A 24204-nucleotide genomic window follows, 5' to 3' on the forward strand; every position below is an offset into this window, starting at 1 on the left:
AAACGGTTGCACCGGTTCCTTATCGTGCACACCGGCTATCAATGGGCAGGTAAATCGACGTGTTCCGTCGCGGTCATGGTCTTAGATCCGATTGGCGTATTAGAATACACGTATTTTCGAGCTGGTGCGTTGCCATCGACGATCGGGTCTGGCAGTATTGCGCTTGACAGCGCGCAGAACGGACCCAGCGGCGATTCTGTCACTTCTCGAGGGTCTGAGAACCGCGATTTCGACGCGTTGTTCGATCTTCGTTGTCAATCGGACACGCAGACATTCTTAACGATAATCCCGTATCACGTAAAATCTTGACATCCGAGTGTCTACGTCTCGCGATCCTTCGTTTCGTGAATTGAATAGATTTGAATTAGAATTTATTAATAAGAATCTTGCAGTTTGATTTTCAAACGGAAACAACAGAAAAGAAAAAGAAAATAAAAACAAAGGAGATAGAAAATTTGCAAATTCCGAGTTGAACAAAGAGTGCGAAGAATCGGATTTGGTGAAGAATTTGAGAGGCGATTTTAAAAAATTGGAAAGTAGGCCGTCCTCGTGGTTGGCCGAGAATCTCTGAACGACGAATTGCTTGATGTCTCTACTTCCTGGTATTGAATGGTGGACGAATGTACGTAAGTTGTTCATTTTACTCTCAGGGTAATTGTTGTTGATATAGTTAGGTGAATGAAGAGGCAGAGTATCTCGTATGCGTGTGGTGGTTTGAGTGGTATGAATAGACATAGTCTGTTTATTGGCTGGTGATGTCGGTGCTTCCTGTTTGACGTTTTTTATGCACGCGTTGAGCTGCCGGGTTGCGAGTATAGCGAGGTTCTATCATAACGTCTATGAAAGATCGTCCTGTGAATATCGAATCCGGTTCATGGGAATTTTTAGCTTCGTAACTGCACGATAATGCGGTTTCGTTTTGAAATAATCTCTGGTACAAGTTGGAGACTGAAGCTTCGTAACGATATAAGCCACCGTTCTAAAACAAATATATATTCGAAACTCGTCCAGTCTTGCTAATATCTAGACCCATTCGAATACCAGAACTCCGTTGAAAATCCTTTCCAACGCGAATCTATCTTAATCGTCAATAATTTTTGAACTTGGGTATTCAGAAAACAATTAGAATCGAATCGAGATAATATTAGGAATCGGAGAAATAAACGAAGCAGACGAATGGCGATAACCATAAGGAAACAAAACCACCTTTCTAAACGATGGAAACTACCTGAAAATCAGCTACGATCATACTTTTCTCCTATTTTATTATTATAAATAACGTTCCACTTAATCATACACTGTGTAAAGTTATGCAAATGATAGATGACGTTTAGCTCGCAGTTTAGCCTAACGTATTATGTAAAAATATGTAAATTATATAATGTTTCTTCAACTTTATGTAGCAGACTACAAAACTGAGCCGCGAGTTCATGAGTATCTTTGTGCAATTTCTACTGGTGAACAGGCTAGCCGTTTACACGATGTTACGGTTAATTCAGCGTTCGAACACCGCGCCGTGAAGTGTAGCAAAATTTTGTCCACAGGGTAAAAGAAGCGCGATAGAAGGTACAAAAGTCGATGTTGCAGAAATTGTTGACGCTCGTCCACGGTGATGTAGCCGGTGACGCGTGTCCGAGGGTACTAATAATGTAATTTGTGAGTTCCTTTCAATGCTGTGGACGGACTTGGCAGTCGTAGCGAAGCTAATAGGCAAGAATTTTTAATAAAGCGATGCTTTTCAACGAGATCGCCCCCGACAAGACATTCGGTGAATTTTAAAATCTTCAATTCGCATCCGCTATTTTTAGCGGTGGAGAGTAGCCTCCGCGAGCTCGAGTTTCCGGAAGTTTAATAAAACGGGGCAAGAAAAGTTGGAGCAACTGAAACTACCTCTTAAACGTTTGGATTACTTTTAACAGCGGTGGTTCGTGAAAAGAAACGCTGGCTTGGTTAAAAGGCATTTCGTTGTTTCCCAGAAATTTTGCTGGCCAGTTTCGTGAAAAGCTTGTGTCGGATATTTTTTATTGCCCGTTTTCGGATAATTTTCGAACAATTTTCTCGCGTATCTTCGCAGACAGTTTCATTTTATCTGCCTTCTTCGAATATTTGCGCTTGTAGCTACTATAATGTCACGATATCTGTTTCGAAGAATAAACGACGAGAAGTTTTAGATCACAGAAATTTGTTCAGAGAGAGTCTGCTGTGTTCAGATACATAATTCGATATTCTGATAATAGTGCAATTATTAATGAAAAACGTTATACTGTTGCGCACGAAATACGTCGTTGCCACGGTACATAAGTTTGAGGGACCATTCATTAAACGATATCCCATCGTTCATCGTTATTGATTACGTTAACTACGTTAAGGAGGAAGAAATTTGTTCTAAAGTACTTGTATCGTATATTATACGTTAATTAGATATTTCGTCGAAGTATCAGAGAGTCTTGCGATTATTTGTCATTGATAATTAGATTAGATTTTTCTCACTCTTTAGCACGACGTGACTATTTAATATTTGAACTCGGAAAAGGTGCCACCAAGAAACGTAGAATCCATACATTCAACATTTGAAGAAGGTTACGCAAATGTTAGGAGACGTCAACGTTGCTTTACGAAATTCTGGAGGCTGGTCACTTGTTTATGGGAAATAAATCACGAAGGTCAGAAAATAGACAATAATGCTTTAAGAGACATCAAAGGCAATAACGTTTTAAACGAAAATAAATTATTCTGCGAACGGAAAAAATAGAGAAGATAGACGCGCTAATTTCGCGTGAGTTAACTAAAATACAGAAGTTTCGGCGAATGGAAATAGTCGTGCAGAACACATACCTGTCGCTTCATTCAAGAAACATAATGCCGAATGTTCGATTATCTATATTTACTACGTTTTGCAACCTAAACTCTGTAATACTATAATTTATCGACTACTGATATTAGTAGATCGACCTGATCCGTCGCATGTTGTGTCTTGGAAATTTTCACCGATAATAGATACCAACTTAATCGTGGAAAAGCGATCCGGAACTGCAATTGCCAAATTTATGATGCGTTTTGGCGTCGATTCGTTCTTTTAACATTCCAACGTTCTTTTAACCACCGTTGTGTATTCATATTTCAGTATCGCATCCTTCGTAGCAAAGAATTATTTTTGAAGGAAAAAGAAACAAGAAAAAACACTTGCGGCAGTAGCGGAGACGGCTTGATCAGATAGAAGCGGCGAAGATTGAGATCCGCAGGATATGACAGATAAATCCGAATCATATTTTAATCCTTGAAGTTGACAGGTTAGCCTTGTCATGCACCTACGTTGATTTCCGTCTATTCAATGACGATTACATCTTTGTAAACACCAGAATTATCAAGCGATAGCGATATTCTTTATTTTTACTGCTTTCTAGAGGGACCTTTTTAATATTTGAATTATTTACTATCAAATGAGATCATAATTTAGAATTGAAATTACAATTAATATTAATCTTCGTCTAAATGCAAACGTGGACAACGATAGGACGCAAAGCAAACGATAAAACCGCAATTTTCTGCGATTTCGAAACAGCGGACGATAGGAGATCTTTAATCGAGAGAGGCACATGATGCGGGACAATTCTTTCAACGCAAAAATTTTACGATAATGCGTACCAGTGATGATAGTCGAGTAAACGATTCCCATGGCAATCCATCTACTCCCTATATTTGTTTCAACCGGGTGCATTATCCAGAAACGTGATCCTCTAATTGTTTTGAGTGGCGCATCATTCGGAGCATTGATCAATGACGCAGATCGGACGATCTGTCATCCACGGTGACGCGTGTCGCGGACTACTAACAACGTAATTTGTGAGTTCCTTTGAATGCGCTCTGGACTCCGGAGGTGCATACGGAGTAACATAGGAGCTGTAATAGTTGTTGAATACACTTGACCCGATTCGACGGCGTCGCGTCGCCGTCGTTGCCGCGTTCGTAACAGTGAAAGCGAAATCGAAATCGAAATCGAAATCGAAATGGAACGCTCGATCCGATTCACCGATTGTTTTTTCTCCTCTCGAGCGATGGAACAACGCTGCACTTTGTTGCGTTCGAATCTGCGTTTCTTTGCCCTCGATCTCCGTAGATCTTACCATTGCATTGTAGTTTTGGGAGAATTCACAGTCCAGAAAAATGTCAAAAAACGAATCTTTCTGCTTTCATTGCGAATTCTCATAATTATATCGCGGTTATTTATTTATGATCGTATCGTGCAAAGTCTTATGGTACTTCGATCTTTTATTGTGAAAATATCGCAAAAGCTACAGGATATCGATTATTCCAAGTTTAACAGCTCCGAGAATAAACAGAAATAGCTATTTTCGAATCGTTAGACGAAAATAAAACACTGCCGACTATTTACCGATGTAAAATTGTACATTTTCATTAATACGAGGTTTATCGCTGTGTGAATGGACTTAAAGAAAACGACATAGTTCTGAAAAAGAACCTTTGCGGTTAAAATATCCAACCATAAGCGCGATACTCGGTTGCCACGAGAGAAACTCGTAAATCTGCATGCCTATTTGGCAACGCTTGTCACCGTGTTTACGTAACTATAGATTTTGCTTATTGTTCGAAATCTATGTCATGAAGATTAGCAAACCGATACCACGGCGAGGGAAAGGAACGATGAAATAAAATAACGAGGTATTAGTCTTGTGAGGAGATGGCGAATCATTAAGCGGCAATGTTTCAATGACGATTCTTGTAGGAATTTTGAAATCCGGCAAACTTCCCCTATTGAAATTTATTTTTCGAAAATCATTCGTGCAATAATTTCTACGAAAAATTTCCCGATTTTCAGTTACAAAAAAATGTCTTTGTTAACGCGCGGATATTTCCTTCTTCGAATAGAATCTTTGATGAACGTGATGCATCTCGAAAAATGATCTATTCGTTACTTTGTGTCATTTCATATTCGCAGGTGATTTATGTAAAAGCTATTTCGATGAAGTAAATCTTTCGAATGCTAATGAGACTAAATCCTTAAAGTAAATATCGCAGAGAAAACTGTAGAATCACGCAATACATCGCTAAGAAATAGAAAGGTATCTCACTCGCAAGATAATTGGAAAGGCAAAGGCACGACGCTGGAATATTGGTGTTAATTTAACAAAAATTAATTTCTAAACGGGTTCGTAACTTTAAGAACTGCACAAATAATGAATCTAGTGTAATTGTCGTTGTTTTAATGGACTCTAGTTTGCATGCAACAAAGAATAATATATCAAGACAGATCATACTGTATAATAAATTAAAATGAGACGACATTAAAGAAACGAGAGATTTTTATTTTTATCTTTATTCGATGTTTATTTTTCCTAATAGTAATAAATTCATGAAAATTTTTGCTTCGCGCTAATCATCGTTAGGAACCTTTCAGTAGTCACGCACGTGTACCTAGAAAAACCATTCAGTTATAACCGACCCACCTTTGTTACCTAAACAATATTGCATTGAATGAACAGCCTCTTCATTATGAATCATAGTTTGTTCGAGCCACAATATCATTTCAATAACTAGTCTTTAATAGCATTAATCATTATTCTGTATTTTTCGTATTTCAATGTCTAAGCGTTTACAAACTCTAAGTTACTCGTTGAATAATCAAGGATTTAACATACTTTCTTCCTTACAGATTGTTATTCTCACATTACGCGCGTTAGGAAAATCATTGAAAATTTTTGCATAGGTATCTAATATTCGATATTTATATATGGAATATATAGGTATATACATTACAGACCAAAAAGATAATAGTTGAGAATTAGAGTTTATAATGAATTCATATGTAATCGGATATCAAGTATCGTTATAATATTAAAAGATTTTAACTGAAATCTCTACGGATCCGAAGACCAAGTTGCAATACTTCGTTGATGCATCGTACTTCATTTTGAAAACGAATCTGCGAATCGTACTAGAACATCGATTACATCGATGCTGTACGATCAAATATGTAACGACACGAGAAACAGATGTAACAGTAACTGGATTAGAATTGCGCAACGAGGAATCATTTTACAACTTACGGTCTGTTCCGCGTTAAAAAGCTTACCAAGATCATCGTATCCGAAGTTGTCGCGTTTCATAGATCGTAAATCTGAGAAAATGAAATCTGTACAGGCGACAGCCTAAATACATGTGAACGAAAAAGGAGAAAAAATCGCTGACTTTTCAATGGAAAAAGACGTTCAATAGGTTCGTGGTAGAATCACGAACAATGAAAAAAGTAGGAAAATACACGAGGCAGGAATGATTCTTAATTGTTTCAATTGCTGGAAACTAATAATCGATATTGGAGCCGCTTGTTACGATACACATGCGTCAACATCTTTTTTTACACATGCCTCCATTATTCCATTTTCATTTTCACGTGACAATAAGATAATACGTCGTAATGGGCATTGTTAAGGAGCCGGATAAATTGCTTCAAATTTGCGATACGTCGACCTACATGTCTTTTATTTTATTTTCTCTCTCACTCTTCCCTTCTCCTTTTCTTTCGTTTGGACGCTTTAAATTCGGAGGATCCGAGCGACTTTAATCTGAATCTTAGTCTCAGTCTAAGGGATGCTTTTGGAATGTTGAAAATAATGTAATTTAACAAATTATTGGTACGTGCTATTTCGCGGATACCAAAATGATTTGGTATTAATTTTGGGATATTAAAAAGTCGCTGGTTTCTAGTAGATTTTCGTTGAAAAATATTTATTAAAAAATTATTTCGCTATTGAATTTGTTCGTCGAATGACGTTATTAAAATAATAGTAAACAACGAGATGCTATGGAACCATCCGTATCGCACTGCGCCATTTTTAATGCCTTTTTGCTCGTTCACGGCACATAATCGAATAAAATAAGATAATGACGAAGATTTATGACGATACACACGTATACATACGTGTGTGATCCAATGCAATTCTTTCGAATCAATGTTCCAGACTGCTGTTTAAATCTTTTTCGTTTTTTTTTTCAACAGCGAAATATGTCAGTTACAATAAGTGTAACGACGATGATACCATACAATGATTGCCAAAGCTCTTCTGACCTCACGTTAACGAAAAATTCAGTTTCTAAATATCTCAAAAGTCTCTGCCTGTTTCATTCGAAAAATGAAGAAACTTAAACGCGATAATCGAATCTATTCGATATTTAATAATCGAATCTGAATCCTTTTTAATTAAACGCACAACTTACAAGTTAACCACCGCTGATAAAATTGAAATTTAACAATAAAACAAATCTTATTCGATGTACAACTGCGAAATTGAAAACAAGAAAAGGAATAACTTGCATAAATTCACTAACGTTACTAGTTAATAAATTAATGCGCAAGAAGTCTCTGCGAGTAAAATTAAAATAAATATAAATTAATCGAGTATAATTTATATTAATTAATAGGTCATTGGGCGAAAAGTTCCTGGAAGTAAAATTGACGACAAAATAGGTAAATGAAACGTGTTGCTGTTGGTATCCGTTTGTTCGAATTCCGGTCTAAACATTATCTTTCTCGCTGGTTGACCACGTCAAGAAACTGAAATCAGTATAAGAAAAGCATACTCTTCTCGAGAGCTTCCATAAGGAACGCGTGCCAAGCCTTGAATAGAAAACGTGTCCTGAGTTGTTGAGCCACGATGTTTCCGTACTACTTGAGCTCTGCTTGTCTTCGCGAGCCTCCATCTGTCACATTAGAATCGTGGTCGCGAACAATTACAAAATCTCGTCCTTGCTTTGGCGTCGATGTCCCTGTCAAGTTGAATCGCCATTGAAGCTAGCTATCGATCTTTCGACTGACTAATTTTATGTACACTGTAAAACGTAAGGAATATTCCCAAAATGTGAGTGGCGTTCAATATTAAAATATGAGAGTAATTTACATGTTCGTTAGGTGTTAGCGAGTTCACTCAATGAAAATCGTCGAAGTCGCTGGAAGCAACGTCGAAATAAAAATAAATTACTCGAATATAATAACGAGTATCAGCTGATAGATTATCAGGCAAGGAATCCTTGATGGTACAATTAAAATCAAATTAACAATTCAAAGTCGATCGAAGGAAGAATAGAAAAGAAGAACAAAGTCAAGTTTGAATCGCTTATCAAGCAACCGTAGGCAGCAATTACAGTTTTTTTTTCCCTAATTGTGATCATCGTTATGAAAGAACTTGCATTAGGTTACACGAACCAGTCCTTGTATATTATACGATGCTATTCATTGGAAATATATACCACCGTGTTTTTAATTGAAATATTCGTATGGTTAAAAACAGCGGATGGCTCGTTTACATTGTAAAGTTTATCGCAGATTGTGTGCTAAGTGTTTCTATTGTTAGAAGAATAAAAATGACACCGTATCGGAATGTAATGGAAAACGCGACAAGGCATGAACTCGAGCAAACACGATCGCATACCAAGGCTAACAAAAAAGTTCAAGAGAAGACGAACGACGTAAATACTGCCTGGTAATGGTAATCTTACGTGATATTCTAATCAGACACGTATGTATCTAGCGTGATTAATGCGATCCTCGTTTACCAAACAAAAAAAAAACCCCCGTTTCCAGTATTTTCCATCTCTCGTACAAATTTTTCGCCATTTTTCCAACTGTTTCTTAACTGTCGTTGAAAAATGCCCCCGAAAAAAAGAAAGGAAACGGAAGGAAAAGGAAGGAACGAAAAGAGAGAAACAGAATGTTTCAGGAAGAGGATACTTAACACTCGGCTCGTCCGACAAACTCCAACGTCGTACGAATTACGCAATTACATTTGTAATGGGCCAACATTCAGCTCCGATAACGCTGACAATTCGCGGTAATTACCGTGCCGTATCTCGTAATACCAGATCGCCTTCGTCTACCAAGACACCAAGTCTTCCGATGGAAAGGAGCAGAATAAATAAAGTACACCGAAAAAGTTATGTTTCTCGACCGAGTGACTTTAACGTATATTTTCCTGTTTTTCTTCTGTTTCTTTGCAACTTGGAAAACGATGAAACAACGATGAAGGGTAGATGAAAGTTTCCATGGAGTCGAGAGTTACGTGTTTTTTTTTTATAATGGGGAAAACTTGTTTCTATACTGTTTCGAAGTAAGCGCGTAAAACTTAGTTTCTATCGAGTGAATTTTTTAGATACCGGGGAAGTTTCTTCTCGAGTAGAGAAACGGCTTATAATAAATAGATGTCGTCGAAATTGTTGATATTTAATATTCTCGTTATACGTGATTAATTGAATATATAGATATAACAAGTATGAAAAGTGATATCGAAACATGCCGCATTGGAAAAAAATTTCTGAATCGACGAGTAATGAATATCGGATGAGATATCGCGGTATTTAATAACGCTAAACACCGTTACATCACGAACATTGAGTATGATACACAGAATATCTTCTCAGTGTGATAGTAGCATATGGTTAATTCATTATCGTTAGGGAAACTGCTCGTGAATATAACAGTGGGAAAATAATACGAGAAACGTAAGAAATTATTTGCAAAAAATGCGAAGAAATGTGTCTTGAAACGTGTTTGATACGTCGATAAATATTCATAACTATCAGGGAGACATTTTAATGTTTGTAATCGAGTAGCTTGTAAATTTGCATTCGTAATTTACAATTCGTAATTTTCTATTCGTTACCATCTTCTTGTCTATTCTGAATGCATATATAATTTCCATTTTTGATGATCATCAAATCTGAATTTCACAAACTAAGGTACGAAAACCTTAGTAGTAGATACTTTGATACTGAAAATTCGTTGTTCTATCTTTCATCCGTAAACTGTGGACTTAATAATTCTATCAGTAATTCGCGTGACCAGAATCTACGAAGCATCTTATTAACATTAGAAGTACGAAAAATATTTCCCCCCTCTGTTATATCGATTATGTCACGATGCCATTTAAAATAACAAATAGCGCCGAGAAAAGTTTCTCTGACATAATTCTCTTACGTTATTCGCAAGATAATCTTCTTCTACTCGCGGAAACAAACCACAATTCATGTTAAATTACAAAATAATCTTATAGATTGCCGAGATGACAAGGACACGATTATTTCTTGCGCCCAATGAAAAAAGAAAAGAAAAAAAGAGAAAGAGAAAACAAATTTTCATGAAACACGGAAGAAAACGCGTGAGATCTATAAAGATCCGAAGAAACGAGCTCCTTTGAACTCTGATTTTTTTTTTTCACTGAAAATAGCTGAAATTAGCATTCTTCGAGTCTCCGGAAATGGTCATCGTGTTGCACATAAATATCATTACGACCTTCAATTCGTTATGTCACCGTTCCGTGGCTCGGTACAAAAGGAAAAAATTGAAGAATTTATCAGAGAAGTCGTGTATCTCGACACACATCTCGATCGATGATGTTTCAAAGAGAGTTTTTACGCGTTGATCGTGATTGTAGTTGAGGTGCGGTAATGATTGCTGTAATTCATCCCTGAAGAGAAGTCATGCACGTTTCCCTTGTGAAAACGTGTGGTATTTGCTCGATGGTTTCAATCGTTTCGTAACCGAGCAGAAGATGTTTAGTCTCGTTAACGTCTCGTTCGATTGTTGTAATCCTTTGTTTAAGACTGTTTTGGCTTTTTTGCTTTTTAATCTCGATTAGAGTCGACCTATGATAAGGGTAGACTGCGATCGTCGATGCATATGTCGCGTTTGTTTTTAAAAACTGAACTCTCAAATACGACTGTATAATTTTCTACGATAATACATAATTCATTAAGCAGATAATAAAGTTGATAATAAAGTGGATGGTTACAACAGTTTTTACAAGATAGAAATTATTATTGACATGCTCCATAACTGTCGACAGCAAAAAAAAAAACAATGATTGTTGTATATCGTAAATTATTAATTAATTGGAAAAGTTTCCCTTTACTTGTTATATGTATATTATTATTTAATATATAACGCACAATAATATGTATAATAAACATTGTACTATAAAGTACGCAGTAAAGTTTTTGCAATTTTAATTGCAATTTGTATAGAGCAGGAGAATTACAATAAAAGAGACAAAATATATAGGTTTTCAATTTTGTATTGTGCTTCGGGCTACACCGTCATTAGGTTACATTTTACCATCAGCTTGTTTAATGGTCATCGAGAGACAATAAATTACAGCGAATAACAAGCATTAAAAGAATTACAATCGCGCATTTTCTACCGTAACTTACAATACTAATTTCGATTTATCTATCTCGCATAAATTAGAAATAACTATCAGTTAACATAGACGATGAGACTAACGTGACGCATCTATTTTGCAAATCGTGTTTCCCGTGACTTTGGTAAAGGAGACGGTGATCTTTTGACTTCCTGTTCTAATTTTCTTCTTTTGAACACTTTCCTTTTTTACTCTCGCGAAAGAAATGCAGTTATGTAAAAAGTCGTTTGATTGTCGATTCGCGGACGTCAATTTCATACCTTTAACGCTTCGAAACGCAAATCTTCGGTTATTGCAACGTCATTTGATTTGCACAGCTGATGGAACGAGTAGGGTACGTGCCGGACATTTAAAACACATCTGGTGGACTCGATCGCGAAACAAACAGCGATATCCGAGACTCGGTTTATGGATTGGTTCTTGAATTTCGTACAAGCGACACCGTTATCGACAGTTTTGAAAACAATCAGCAACTCGATAAAGGAACGACGCGCTTACGGACTGGCATTTAATCGTACGATCCTATGAAATTTCTAAGATATTTCATTACGATATCCCTGCGTGCGTAATTCAATTTGTTTCGAACATAGATACGATTTAAAAAGTATATTCTGTTGTATTTCATTACATCTTTTGAAAGCACTAGATTACGTTAAGAAGGAGCGTCGTGGTGACGATCGAAACATTTAAGAAACGTGTTCATCGCGGAACTAAACTAGTTTTATTTTCAGAATCAAACGAATGATGTTATAAACTGGAAACATGTGTTGGAAACACGTCTAGTAAATAATAAATAATATTTCGTAATCGAAAGGCATAGAAAGGTGGTTTAATTAGAATTAAACGATAAAGATGGTAATAAAATAATAATAGTGTTTCGTTAATTAGAAATTACTCGTATGGAAAATATCCATGACACGATACAAATTACAAGGAAATTAAGCCAGCTTGGAACTCGGAGCAGGTTAATGTACGACAACCGCGAATTTCAATAAATCACGAGCAAAACAGTAGAAAAAGATCGAACCCGTGGATAATCAGCTACCTGCTCCATCGCGTATATGTAGAATTGCGTAACCTGGCGATGCGTAATTACCATCTCGCTATACCGCCGTTTCCGACACACGCGCCAATTTGAATTATTCATTTCCCCGCAACAGTTTATTCGTAGCTTTGATTTAAGATCGAGCCTCTCATTAAAAAGTAGCAGAAAGTGCCGTTACGAGAAATTTTCTAATTATTCTTCCGCTTATCTTTTATTTCTTCTTCGATCGCATCGGGAATCGGCATCGTATTAAACATCATAGATACCTATATTTGGTCGTCATTGATCCTTCAAAGCGGAAACTGACGTACAACAGCGTAACATTCATGGTGTGTGGCGTGAATTGTTAAACCGTTATGTAAAAGTCATGACATTCGTATTGACACATCATCCACTGTCACGGCTACCGTTTCTTGTCCACTGTCAATAACCAAGCCTTTATTAGAGAGTCCCTCGTTCTAAACGTCTCTATTCTGAAAATAGTACCGCATAATCGATATCTGAAGAAAATGGTCGCGTTAACATGATGTACAAATCCATTTTTCAGGATTTTACGATTCTTATGTTAGTCTGATTGGTCGGAGGAAGAAGATTTAGTATGAAATGCGGACTGTACGTAGTACAAACGGACGAAATCTTGTAGAATTAATATTGCAACGATTAACATCACTGCTCGTAATATAGTAAAATCTATCAATCATAGTACTCTATCAATTGATTTAATTCTTGTGCATATCGCTTTTGGAATATAGGCGGGAGCTTTTCCACGTCTCTGTAAATAATTTCATAGCGCGCGTAGTGAACAATTTTCCGAAACTCAAATATGATTTTATAGCGTTAAAAGGAAGAGACAACAGCGTTCGTCGTTATGCTGTAACTAATGGAAAACGTCGTCTATCATCATTTTCCAATAACTCGAAGTAACGAAGTGGGTCTAGAAGTTTGTTTCAAATAAATATTTGCACCCGTTCGACCAGCTAATGGCTCGTGTTACCGGATGTAGTACAGTACTCGATGATCGTACACAGAAAAAATCAGCTGACCCCAGCTGAGGTGCAAAGTTGGTCGTCTCCGAGCAACGGTATTTTCATGGAATAAATGTGTCATAATCGATTTGGTAAAGTTTGGCATGCCTTCTGCCACGAAATTCGTATCGCCATTGTAAACCTTGATTAACATTCGATCCAACTTTCTTCCGATTATTATCGCTCCGTCCTCGTTAACGTTTTATAATGCCATGACACTCGCAAGCAGTATACGCTCGTACTTACAATGGCGTGTAAAATTATTTTTAAACCGACGGATATTATATATTTTCTCGAAAAAGCTGCGTCAATGAAATTTTAGTCGAGCCGATTATATTTGCTTTATTCTCTTTTCTTTTTTTTTTTTTTTTTTAATTCATATTTTGAGTTATAATGATACTATGATAAATAGATACTGCCTTGTTATATTTATCGTTACGTCATATAGGTCGCAATAATACGTCGAAATGTTGACTTAGGAAGCGCAATCACTTTTTTTCAGTGGGAATAAAAAGCATGCAACGGTGACGTTGTGTAGTTAAAAAAAATATGCGTGGTGCTTGATGCCATTCTCAATATTTGACTGGAAGCATACGCTGTTATTACTTACGAAACTCTTGCACACGACTGATCGTTCCTCGCAAACGACAAAATGATGCTGATCAAGAGTTTCTTCCGGAGGATCATCAAAGACTTCCGGCACAAGGAGTTGCTACCTCTTAAAATGATATTCTTCGTTCAAGCATCGAGTAAGTATTTCTCACGATTGATCGATCGTCAATTAAAGTTAATTGAACAGCAAGTGTTGATATCTCCGCTTTTCGTTTTATTCGAAAATTACGCGAATGAGTCTATAGATTTGTTGCAATCTGATCCGTTACAATGATTATTCGAAAAACATTTTACTGAAAATTTATATTGTTATTTTTCCCGGAATTTTTTTTATCGATCATAACACAGAAGTTGCTACTCTTTGACCAGACAAACCAAATAAACCAATATTGTTGGCGGTAAATTGCAAAAAATTACGTGGAAGTTTAAAAATACATAGGAGAACGTAATTTCTTAGGACAACGTCGAAAGTTGTATTCGTTAAAGGATAGATTCGGTTCATATACTCACTGAAGCATAAGTCAGATAGATATATCCATTAAATCATAAGTTAGTACGTTGTATATACATTGAAATATCCACTAAATCATTCTCTCGACAGTAATATATATGTTGAGCGGTATTTCTTGTTGCCAATTTACTTTGACCACATTTTACACCTTCTTCGTGAATAATTTGAAGGAAAAACCGCAGTGCTGATTTAACTTTCGCACTTGGTAAGGTATTAAATTCTGTTTTTAGAATAGAATACTGTTTCCGGTATATTTCCATCTCTTTCTTGATTCATTTCATTCTTAATCTGTGATAATTTATCTACATCCATTTACGTTTTAATTCTATATAAGGTAATGGTAATTCTATAATAATTTATTTATGTTTATCTATACGATAATTAAATTATTGATAAATAATTAAAATAAACACTTTGCTGTATTTCAACTAACTTTTTCTTCAATTTTCAATCTCTCTCGAGATTATTACGTTTTGCGTAATGTAATAATACTATCTTTAATAATCGTTTTCAGCGCTTTATGTACTTTATCCATATTTGACGATACACATGAGGGAGCTTGGCATAAACGTGGAAGAAACTGCCATAATGAGCGCCATAACGCCAGTAATCGCAATGGTGATGCCACCCTTGGCTGGAATGTTCGCCGATCGCGTGGGAAATTTCAAAGTAAAACTCCATTAAACGATCGCGATATTTCCATATGCGCCACTCGAATACCAACAAACTGTAGATATTAGATTGCCGCGCGCAATAAACCACGAAAGCTTCGATCAACCATTGAAAACCACACGAATCGACACGTTTTTTCTTTTCTTATCGCATAAAGTTCGTCGACTCGAGCTTCGAGAAGAAACTGACGTTTTTTACACACGTAAATATCAACGTCGATAATTGTATCACGGGATAATTGCAATTTCTCGCTTAGAAAAATGTCGATTCGTTTAAATCGCTTATCGTTTGCTACATTCTCGATGCGAATAATAAATTGCTTGTATCGCTTAACTTTCTATAGCGCTTTCGAAAACCACAATTCTTCTAACGATCGTTGCTCGAATTTCATCTTTCGATTTATCGTTTGTTGGCGATAAGATGGAGCAAAAGAGGAAGCAAACCACTGACATTGAAACTATGTTCTCATTCAGATCTTATTATCTCTGTTCTCATCGTTCGGCGGAGTCGCGGCCCTTTTATTGCTGCTCGTGCCGATCGGTAGGATAACGGTGGAATTTCCAGACAGAGTCGTTATGGACCTCGGCTGTACAGGGAATAATGGGTTGCTTTACACCATGAGCGAAAATCATCCTTGCGAGACCAGCTTGCAGTCCAAGATCTCCACAAGGATAGAGAGTTGCGGGTAGGTAAGGATACGTGTTCGAACGATTCTGCGTTTTTATACTCGAACCAATTCCGTCGTTCATTGAATATCCGATAACTCCGTTTATTCTTTTTTTTTTTTAATCTTGTTAAAAATTAAGTTAGTATCGTACGTTGACGATCGTTTGATCTAAACTTGCGTTTAACTTTGCGGAATTATAGATGTTCGATGGAAGATATATTAATCGTAATATCGTTCAAAAAATATAAGCAATACGATTCTCGTGACAGAATCAGCTGTTTTGCTCGATTCGATACAGTTCCTTTAACCAAATACGGCGTATTTTCTGAAATACGTTTTAAATAATATCCGCAATTACAATGGCAATCCATATTAACCTGGATTTTATTTCACGAGCAAAACTAAAATCGTCTTACGCAACGTTAAATATCAACGTATACGTCATTGTGGCTTTTAATTAAAAACGTTTAATCTACCTTTTTATAGTTACATGTGTCGTCTAGACGTTCGTAATGACACCGAAGTGCAGTCAATTTTGTCGTCAAGGCTGTACACGATTAAACGATACAACATGGAAACTGGCGCGAATTCTTCGTTCAGGTTTTCGATTGCTCAGGACGAATTGCCACAGGTAATTGATTTAAGCAATTTTAAGTAATCGATTCCACGTGATTTATAATATCTCGTAATTGGAACGAAGTAATTTTAATTGATCTTTAGCAAAGAATCGTAGAAAGAGAGAGAGATAATTTTGATAAAAATTATACATTACGTTCTCTTAGCCGATACAATTTTTTACAGGAAATAGAAGAAGACCTAAGGGAGCACCGGAAGCTAAAGAACAACGAGTACTTCAGGACGTCGATTCGTCAACTGTATGCAAACGAGTACTTCTTTCCATCGAATCGACTGTACGAGTTTTCATGCACCGTGTCGGGATTTATCGAAGATTTCGAAATATCGACCCTAGAACCTGCCATGTCGAACAGAATATACGAGAACCGAACTCTCTGCACTTTCAATCCGGTTATATCACGAGAGGTGAAGTACATAGACAGACTCGTTTAAAAAATACACGATACTTGTTTAAGAAATAGAGAAAGTAGAATAATTGTGAAATAATGGAAGAAAATGTCTATTTAGTAACGCGCATACTTCGAAAATAAGAGATACTTTTGTGTTTTATTTTTTATCGATATATTTATGTAATAGCTGTTAGTATTTTTCTAGATATACTTTTTAATTATCTTTTCACACTCGATATATTTCACACGAAGAAGTTTCGAACGCAGAACGAATTAGCGTAACTAATATTCATTTTTAAAAAAAAACGCTCTCAAAACGAACACTTTTCCTTAGTTCAGTGAAAATGAAATTTGCTCGAAGATGATACGACTGCCAATGAGAGATGCTTTGTCGCGAAATTGATTTAAATAAGAATCAAACAGTATGGGATTTTTCGATCATTTTTTCTGTTATACGTTACGCTTCGTTATTCCTCGTGTATTAATCACTGTATGTTATATAACGTTCAGGACAATGCCAGTCGAACGACGAATTATCATTCGTACAAATCGAAGTTGAAAACGTTGGAAGCCACGGACGAAGATTACGGGATGAAACGACGAAGATACCTATCGGAAGAAATCGCGTGGACAGGAAACGAATTTCAAAAGATCACTTGTGGGAATCCTGATCTGGATACAGACAGGATATCTGTGACTCTACCACTTTTTAATTACTCCGTCAGCTCCGAGCCTTACAAGATCCTAAACGCGGAAGACTGCGGCAAAAGATGTATCGTCACTGCGCCTCGTAAGGAGATGTGCACGAACAAGAAGACAGTGATCGAATACAACATAGGAGTAACTTTCTGGATGTATTTCGCCATTAGAGTATTTATCGGTATATTGCATCTTTATTGCATTTATAAATATTGCACCTTTTATTGTTTCCTCTCAAATTGTCTTACTTTTTTTTTTCTTTTCATTAAACGTAGAACGACGTCTCGAAATTTATTCGCAGGTGTCATCGGTGGAACTACGTTCGCTATGTTCGAGGGTGCGGTGATCGCTATATTGCGCGAACAAAAGGCCGATTATGGTCTTCAAAGAATTTATGGCAGTATCGGTGGCATGATTTCGTCGCCATTGTCTGGCCTGCTTATCGATTACGCGAGCACTGGCAAAGAGTACACGGACTTCAGGTAAAGATTCATCGTTTATTCAAAGACGTTTAGTCGTCTCGTTTCTATGAATTTGTAAAAATGATATATAATATAGAGGTAATGTAGAAATTCTCAGAAATGACATACATTTTGCAGGCCAGCGTTTTATTTGTACGCAGGCTTGAAGCTCATCTCAGGACTGTTAATGCTCGCCATTAATTTGGAATTCAAGTCACCGTCTACAAATGTGGTTCGCGACGTTTTCACCGTGCTAAGGAACATCGAGGCCGCGGCTCTCTTTATCGCCTGTTTCATTCTCGGTAAGAATCTCTACGTCAATAGCAATAATTAATGTTAACATCGATATTAATAGTAATATTAGTAGTAGTAGCATTAGTAATAATTTCTTGTTTTGACAATTTGATGTAAAGCGGGAGAAGAAATTGTGCCCTGTTGAATTATCGGATCGTAGGAGTTCTTAACTTGCTGTGAACTTGCAAAGCTCGAATAAGTTGCGTAATCTTCGTCATTGCTGGTTTCCGCTAATCTTTGATGCACTGATCGACTAATGAAATTGCAGTGACATTGACATTCCTCATCGATGCTGCGAAATTGCGCGTACTTTTTAAAGTAATTCGATTTTAAACGCCGATTGCGTTATACTTCCTCTTTCATTCGTTTTAAACGCACAAAGGTACTTTTAAAACGTCAAGTATAATTTTAAAATTTGTCGTTTCTATCGCAAAATCGTTCGATAGATTTTTTTAAACACATTGAATGGTGTTACAAATATGAAATTATCGGACGATCTTTATAGCGACTACAATTTTAAATCTCCGTTATCCGTAATGATCGAAGTTCATAATTTGTTTAAAATTTATATTTTCTTGTTGTAGGACCATTTAAAAGATTTCTTAGTAGGAAAACTGCGCATACGACGAATTTATCATTTTGTATAAATTTTTATCAGAAGATCTAACGATTTCTATGGTGTTCGCGTGACTTGGAACATCCATCAAAAATTTTTAGAACTTGAAACGTTAGTCACGTTAAATGCAGTGATTGCACCGTCCCGCTCGTTTCATTCTTGTTAACATCAATCTTAATTTGAGGAGTGACATATTGAAACGTATCAATTAAAATTGAAGAATATCGAGTCGAGGATTAGCTTGAAAAGTTAATGGAACAAAACGCGTAATGGATTCTACAAATTTCATTCATAACGTCGTTCTTAATCATCCCCGAAACATTCTGAATTGTAAGCACTGCGAGAAAATTCATTTTCTCGTACCTCAAAAAGAAAAAAGTGTCCAAGATATTCTCTACAGTTTAAAATCACAATGTATCTAACCGAGATATACTTACGCGTCATTAATCAAAAACTCTGGTCAGTTTTTCCTTCGTCGTGATAAATATTTATGAACGCAACAAATTCTAAGAAGCGTAAACTTCTTTAAAAAGAATATCTCTGCTTAATGAGCTTAACGCGACCAATACGTTATAGCCTGATGACTTTGTCGAGATAAATTCTTTTTTTCTACAGGCACCGCTTGGGGATACATCGAATCGTTCCTCTTTTGGTTGATACAAGATTTAGGAGGATCAAGATCACTCATGGGCATCACCATAACCGTAGGCGGTATTGCCGGTATACCATTACTGGTACTATCTGGTCCAATCATATCAAAGATCGGCCATGCCAATGTACTTTTTATAGGCTTCGTTTTTTACGCCATAAGACTTTGCGGTAAGCGTTCATTTTTAATTCTTACGAGTCTACTTCATCTGCATGATGCTCCTGATAAACGTATGATAGAACTTTCTTTGCCCTGGTAAAATGAAAAAACAACTGGCTATTAAGCAACTTTATTTAGGCATGTTTTATATTTTGGAGTTTGAGGTAGCCGACTCGAGGATAACGTCACTTAGCATAACGCCAGAGCAACATGTATGTAAATGAAAGAATAAGGAAGTCGATGTTAGGATGTTTAATCGACAAGTTTTACGAAGATTATGCGTTGCTTCTTTGGTTCACTAAATTATAGCTGGCTCGACGAGGTGGCAAAAGAAAGAGAAAAGGAGAATGCGATCTTAGAAAAGATTATAAATTTTTATGGTAGCGTGTAAAGGTAGATACATAGATACAAAGAGCACGATAATATAGAATGGACAGGAAATAGTGATGCAATAACACGTTAGAAATAAAACGACACGAGATAATGCAACACATACACGCGCATATAATTTTAAGGATTAAATCTAGATGGTTCTAGATTCGAAACTAGTGAATTTGTATGGACGAAACAGATATCTTTCACTCGCCACTGTGATACACTTGATGTATTTAACGTATTTACTTTGCCTACTTTTTACCATGATTTTTTATTACCGTACCTGGTAATTAGGTTTTCATATAAAGTCATTATATAAAGATGTAGAAAAGAACTTGCTTTACGTTTCATTGATTTTTAACTGTTTTTTGTTTTACAGGATACTCCTTGATATACAATCCTTGGCATACTCTTATTTTCGAAGCGTTAGAATCTGTCACCTTGTCACTTAGTTTCACCGCCGCTGTTACTTACGCAGCGAAATTATCCACTACGACCACTGACAGTTCGATACAGGGATTATTAGGCGGAGTTTATTACGGAGTCGGTGAGAAACACTTTCTCTTGGATAATTTTACAATCTTTTTTGCCCTAGATTTTTAACGCGTTAACCTTCCATCGCTACTGAATTTCTGTCTAAACTTGTTAATTTGTGCGCGTGACACCAACGTGGCGTCATCAGCAGTCAATTGATATTAGCTCGTTACTTAGATCGATACTCGTAGATTTGACAACTACAAATCGTTTCGACATAATTATCTTTGAAAATAATATTTTAGTATTTATTTTCAAACGTACTTATCGTCTCTTATTATCGTTCGTTGTCATACTTGTTACTTTCGTTTAAGATGAAAAGCCTTCAAATCTAATTTCGCGTTCCTTAGATGCATAAACACGACGCATTGCTCACCATACCGTTCTAATTATATCGTTATACGATTATATATAATTGTAATAATTATACCGCGAATTTCTATGCAATTTCATATCTTTCGAAACAAAAGTAAAGGAGTGAAAATTTGCTTCGCTTACTAACAATCATAACGAGTAGTTTTATTGTATATTTATAACAAATTATAATATCTATACACTGTATATATATATATATATAAATTCCGTGCACTTTCCTACTTTTACACGATAACAGACCACAGTCTACCAATAACGATCATTTCTTTAATGCTTCTAGGCAAAGGTTCAGGAAGCTTGATCGGTGGATATCTAATGAAAGCCTTTGGCACTCGACCAACCTATCGAATCTTCGCAATGATAACTCTCATCACCGGTATAATGTACTACATCTTCAACGTGGCTTACCTGAAAAAGCAGCCACAAGTGGAAGGTAACGACATCGTGAAGAAAAAGCCGAAGAACCTCGGCAATCAAAACGGTGTTGAAAATGGCATCATCGAGATCGCCTTGGAGGAAAAGAAAGGCGCGAAATACGACGATGATAAGAACGAATCGAGCAATCTAACCGGAATCGACAATCAGGCTTTTAGCAAGGAAGAAACGGATAATCGAAAGACGAACAATCTGGAAGCTATCAATAACGCGAAGAATCTTGACAAGATCGAAAAAATGCCATCCGAAACGAGTAAGAAGTTCGGTGTGAAGAGGTTGAAAAGGATGCAAACCGACGAACGTGATCGAGCGAAGGAATGCTCGAAGCAGAACGGCGCGACGAATCAAAGCTTTGAGAACGATCAATTTAGGTGTAACGTCACCGTAGAGAGACAACCGGAAGACAAGAAGTGACGAAGTTGCACCAGAGATCTCGATACTCTTTCCTTTCTTCGTTCTTTATCGCGAAACCACCTTTGTACCATCGGACAGGTATAATATATAAACGAGGCGTTGTTAAAAGAATGGAAATGCGAACGTAATCTGGCCCGTGTACGGAAATTTCACACTGTTCAAGTTTCTACACGTTGCTCGTTAGCGAAGGTTGCCGAGTTAAAGATGGATTGGTGTTGTTGGGAATTATTCGAGTCTAGTTAATATCTGCACAAAATTCAAGAAATTCCGGTGATCGTTGTCGATTTCGTGTGAAAGAAAAGAAATGTAATTTACATATTTCTATAATACGAAGTATTGAAAGTTATAAGTTATAACATGATCCAGCGATTGCATTTTTGTAATAATTAAAAGGATAATTGTTTGTACTTGTACTGCACCATCGAATATCCTTTGGAGTACATAATCGTTTTTTGAACTAAATCTAAACACTCAAATGGTCCGATTTAAATCCCAATTGGAGAAGAAAACGATATTACTTAGGAAAATTTCATAAGAAGATTTAAGCACATTGGATAAAAGTATGCTATAAATAAATGTATTGTTAATGATCGTATATGCGAATTTAAGGTAGTGATTGAATTTGTTACTGTTGGAACAATCATAAAAAGTATACCAATCCGAAGTGTTAAAAGTTGATTATCCATAGTTGAATCTCGCCCGAAAAGTTTTTTCGGGATTACTTCGTAACAAATAGCATCGTGCATGTACTTCACACAATGTCAGAGATCGAATTAATTTTATTATGCATTTTTAAGCATTCGAGAACGCGTACAGAGATATGAAATGCAACATTCTACTTGTACTAAGCCTAAGATAATGTAAAATCTTTATTTTATACGTATTTTTCCTTAGGATAACATCAAATTAGTATTGATATTACGTGTAAAAGCGATTTATAATAATTTTTGCAATAGTGATACAAAGTTGTTAAATTATTAATAGATGAATCTATTTGACGTCATCGTGGGAAATTGTGGAATTATTGCAAAAATTTATATGAGTACTATTGTTAGAGATGTTAAACAGCAAACGCCGTATTATTAAAAAGTGGAGTTTTAGATTTCTAATTTAGAATTATGATGTAATCTACACAACTAAATTATTGATATTTGACGTAAAAATTAATTTTCTCTTGTCTTAGATATTCAAAAGAGTTCTCTTAAAGTTAAAATCTTTATTAACAAAACATTTAATTACATACCATATAATTATAAGATGTTACAGAAAATATTGCTTTGTAAGATATTAATTTATTATAAAAGAGTGAACACTAGTAGACAAATATTGGCAATATTCTACTTTGAAGAAATATATACTTATTATCATTGATACTAAAAAGAAACATGAATCTCATCGAAGAGTATTGACAATTCTGATATAATATATATATGTATATTTCAAGAAATATTAATTAAAAAAATATAGTAGAATTATAGTTGTAATAATAAATTACCCTAAGTAAATGTTATTATTAGAAGCATTATGAAAAAAAAGTAAGCGTTAGTGACATAAAAATACTCATGCTGACAAGTATAATACTAATTACGACAATAATATGGGATATTAATATTCCAAACATCGTATAAGAATAACATTTATTTATAACATTTATTATACCAATCGGTTAATTAAAACATACTAATGAGGTATTGTAATCGCGTGTTTTCTAACAGAACACGGCACATACTCAAATATCTCTAACAATACGAATTGTAGAAATCTTTTTTATAATCGTGTATCAAGGTAATCGTAAATTGTATACAATTTTGTGTAGAAATTATTCACAGAAATCGATTATCTATATCTATACACAGTGAGTCACCTAAGAATTTGAACTGAAATATTTCCTATTACTATTAATTGTACCGAAAAGATGTTTCAGATAAAAGGTATATGACTTCAAGGAGGATATATTTTGATGTTTCTAACTTTTCTGTAGGTGAACACGTAAAGCTCATGTGGAGATCAACTTTGCCATTTTAGACGGAATCATATATCTTTTTAATAGATTTTACAGCATCGAAATTATTTCAGCTCAAACTCCTAGACGACTCACACTGTACAGTAACAAATTGTTTTTGAATAACAGACTTTAAAGACCAAGGGAATGAAGTTTTAATATATACAAGCAGGTTGTCAAAATAAACGCAAGCGCGTTATAAAATTATTTTTAAACGATAAGAAGATAATGACAGTTCTCCAACGGGGAACCATAATGTGATATAATTATGCAGGAAATAGCGCGTAATTACGAGTCTCCATAGTGTACGATAACCGAGTTACATCGTTTATGAGCAGGATAATTAAGAAAGGATTACTCTGCTCTATCGTAGTTCGAATAGAAAAATAAACGAAAATATAAATAACCAAGATTATCTTTCATTACT

The 24204-nt window shown here is 35.8% G+C and overlaps 1 protein-coding gene across 2 annotated transcripts; it reads left to right on the forward strand.

The window, feature by feature from the left end:
• Positions 1–148: 148 nt before the first annotated feature.
• On the forward strand, positions 149–24187 carry LOC126866673 (uncharacterized). 2 transcript variants are annotated; one of them, XM_050620542.1, is made up of 12 exons: positions 149–626; positions 13780–14026; positions 14915–15069; positions 15546–15757; positions 16226–16370; positions 16541–16780; positions 17275–17644; positions 17765–17945; positions 18063–18226; positions 19450–19653; positions 20397–20564; positions 21207–24187. In XM_050620542.1, the coding sequence occupies exons 2-12, from the start codon at positions 13930–13932 to the stop codon at positions 21773–21775; spliced, it is 2505 nt and encodes an 834-aa protein (XP_050476499.1). In that variant the 5' UTR covers positions 149–626; positions 13780–13929; the 3' UTR covers positions 21776–24187. The 2 variants fall into 2 exon arrangements, with proteins under 2 accessions (XP_050476499.1, XP_050476498.1); XM_050620541.1 differs by having other exon boundaries at positions 149–622.
• Positions 24188–24204: the final 17 nt, after the last annotated feature.

Source organism: Bombus huntii, chromosome 6, assembly GCF_024542735.1.
Source record: "Bombus huntii isolate Logan2020A chromosome 6, iyBomHunt1.1, whole genome shotgun sequence".
Lineage (NCBI taxonomy): Eukaryota > Metazoa > Arthropoda > Insecta > Hymenoptera > Apidae > Bombus > Bombus huntii.

What these genes read in the sequence shown, in the direction of transcription:
- LOC126866673 (XM_050620542.1), top strand. Translation starts at nt 13,930, where the DNA reads ATGATGCTGATCAAGAGTTTCTTCCGGAGGATCATCAAAGACTTCCGG. An exon ending in AAAGAGTACACGGACTTCAG is followed by an intron (nt 17,946 to 18,062) that starts GTAAAGATTCAT and finishes TACATTTTGCAG; the next exon opens with GCCAGCGTTTTATTTGTACG. An exon ending in TATCGCCTGTTTCATTCTCG is followed by an intron (nt 18,227 to 19,449) that starts GTAAGAATCTCT and finishes TTTTTTCTACAG; the next exon opens with GCACCGCTTGGGGATACATC.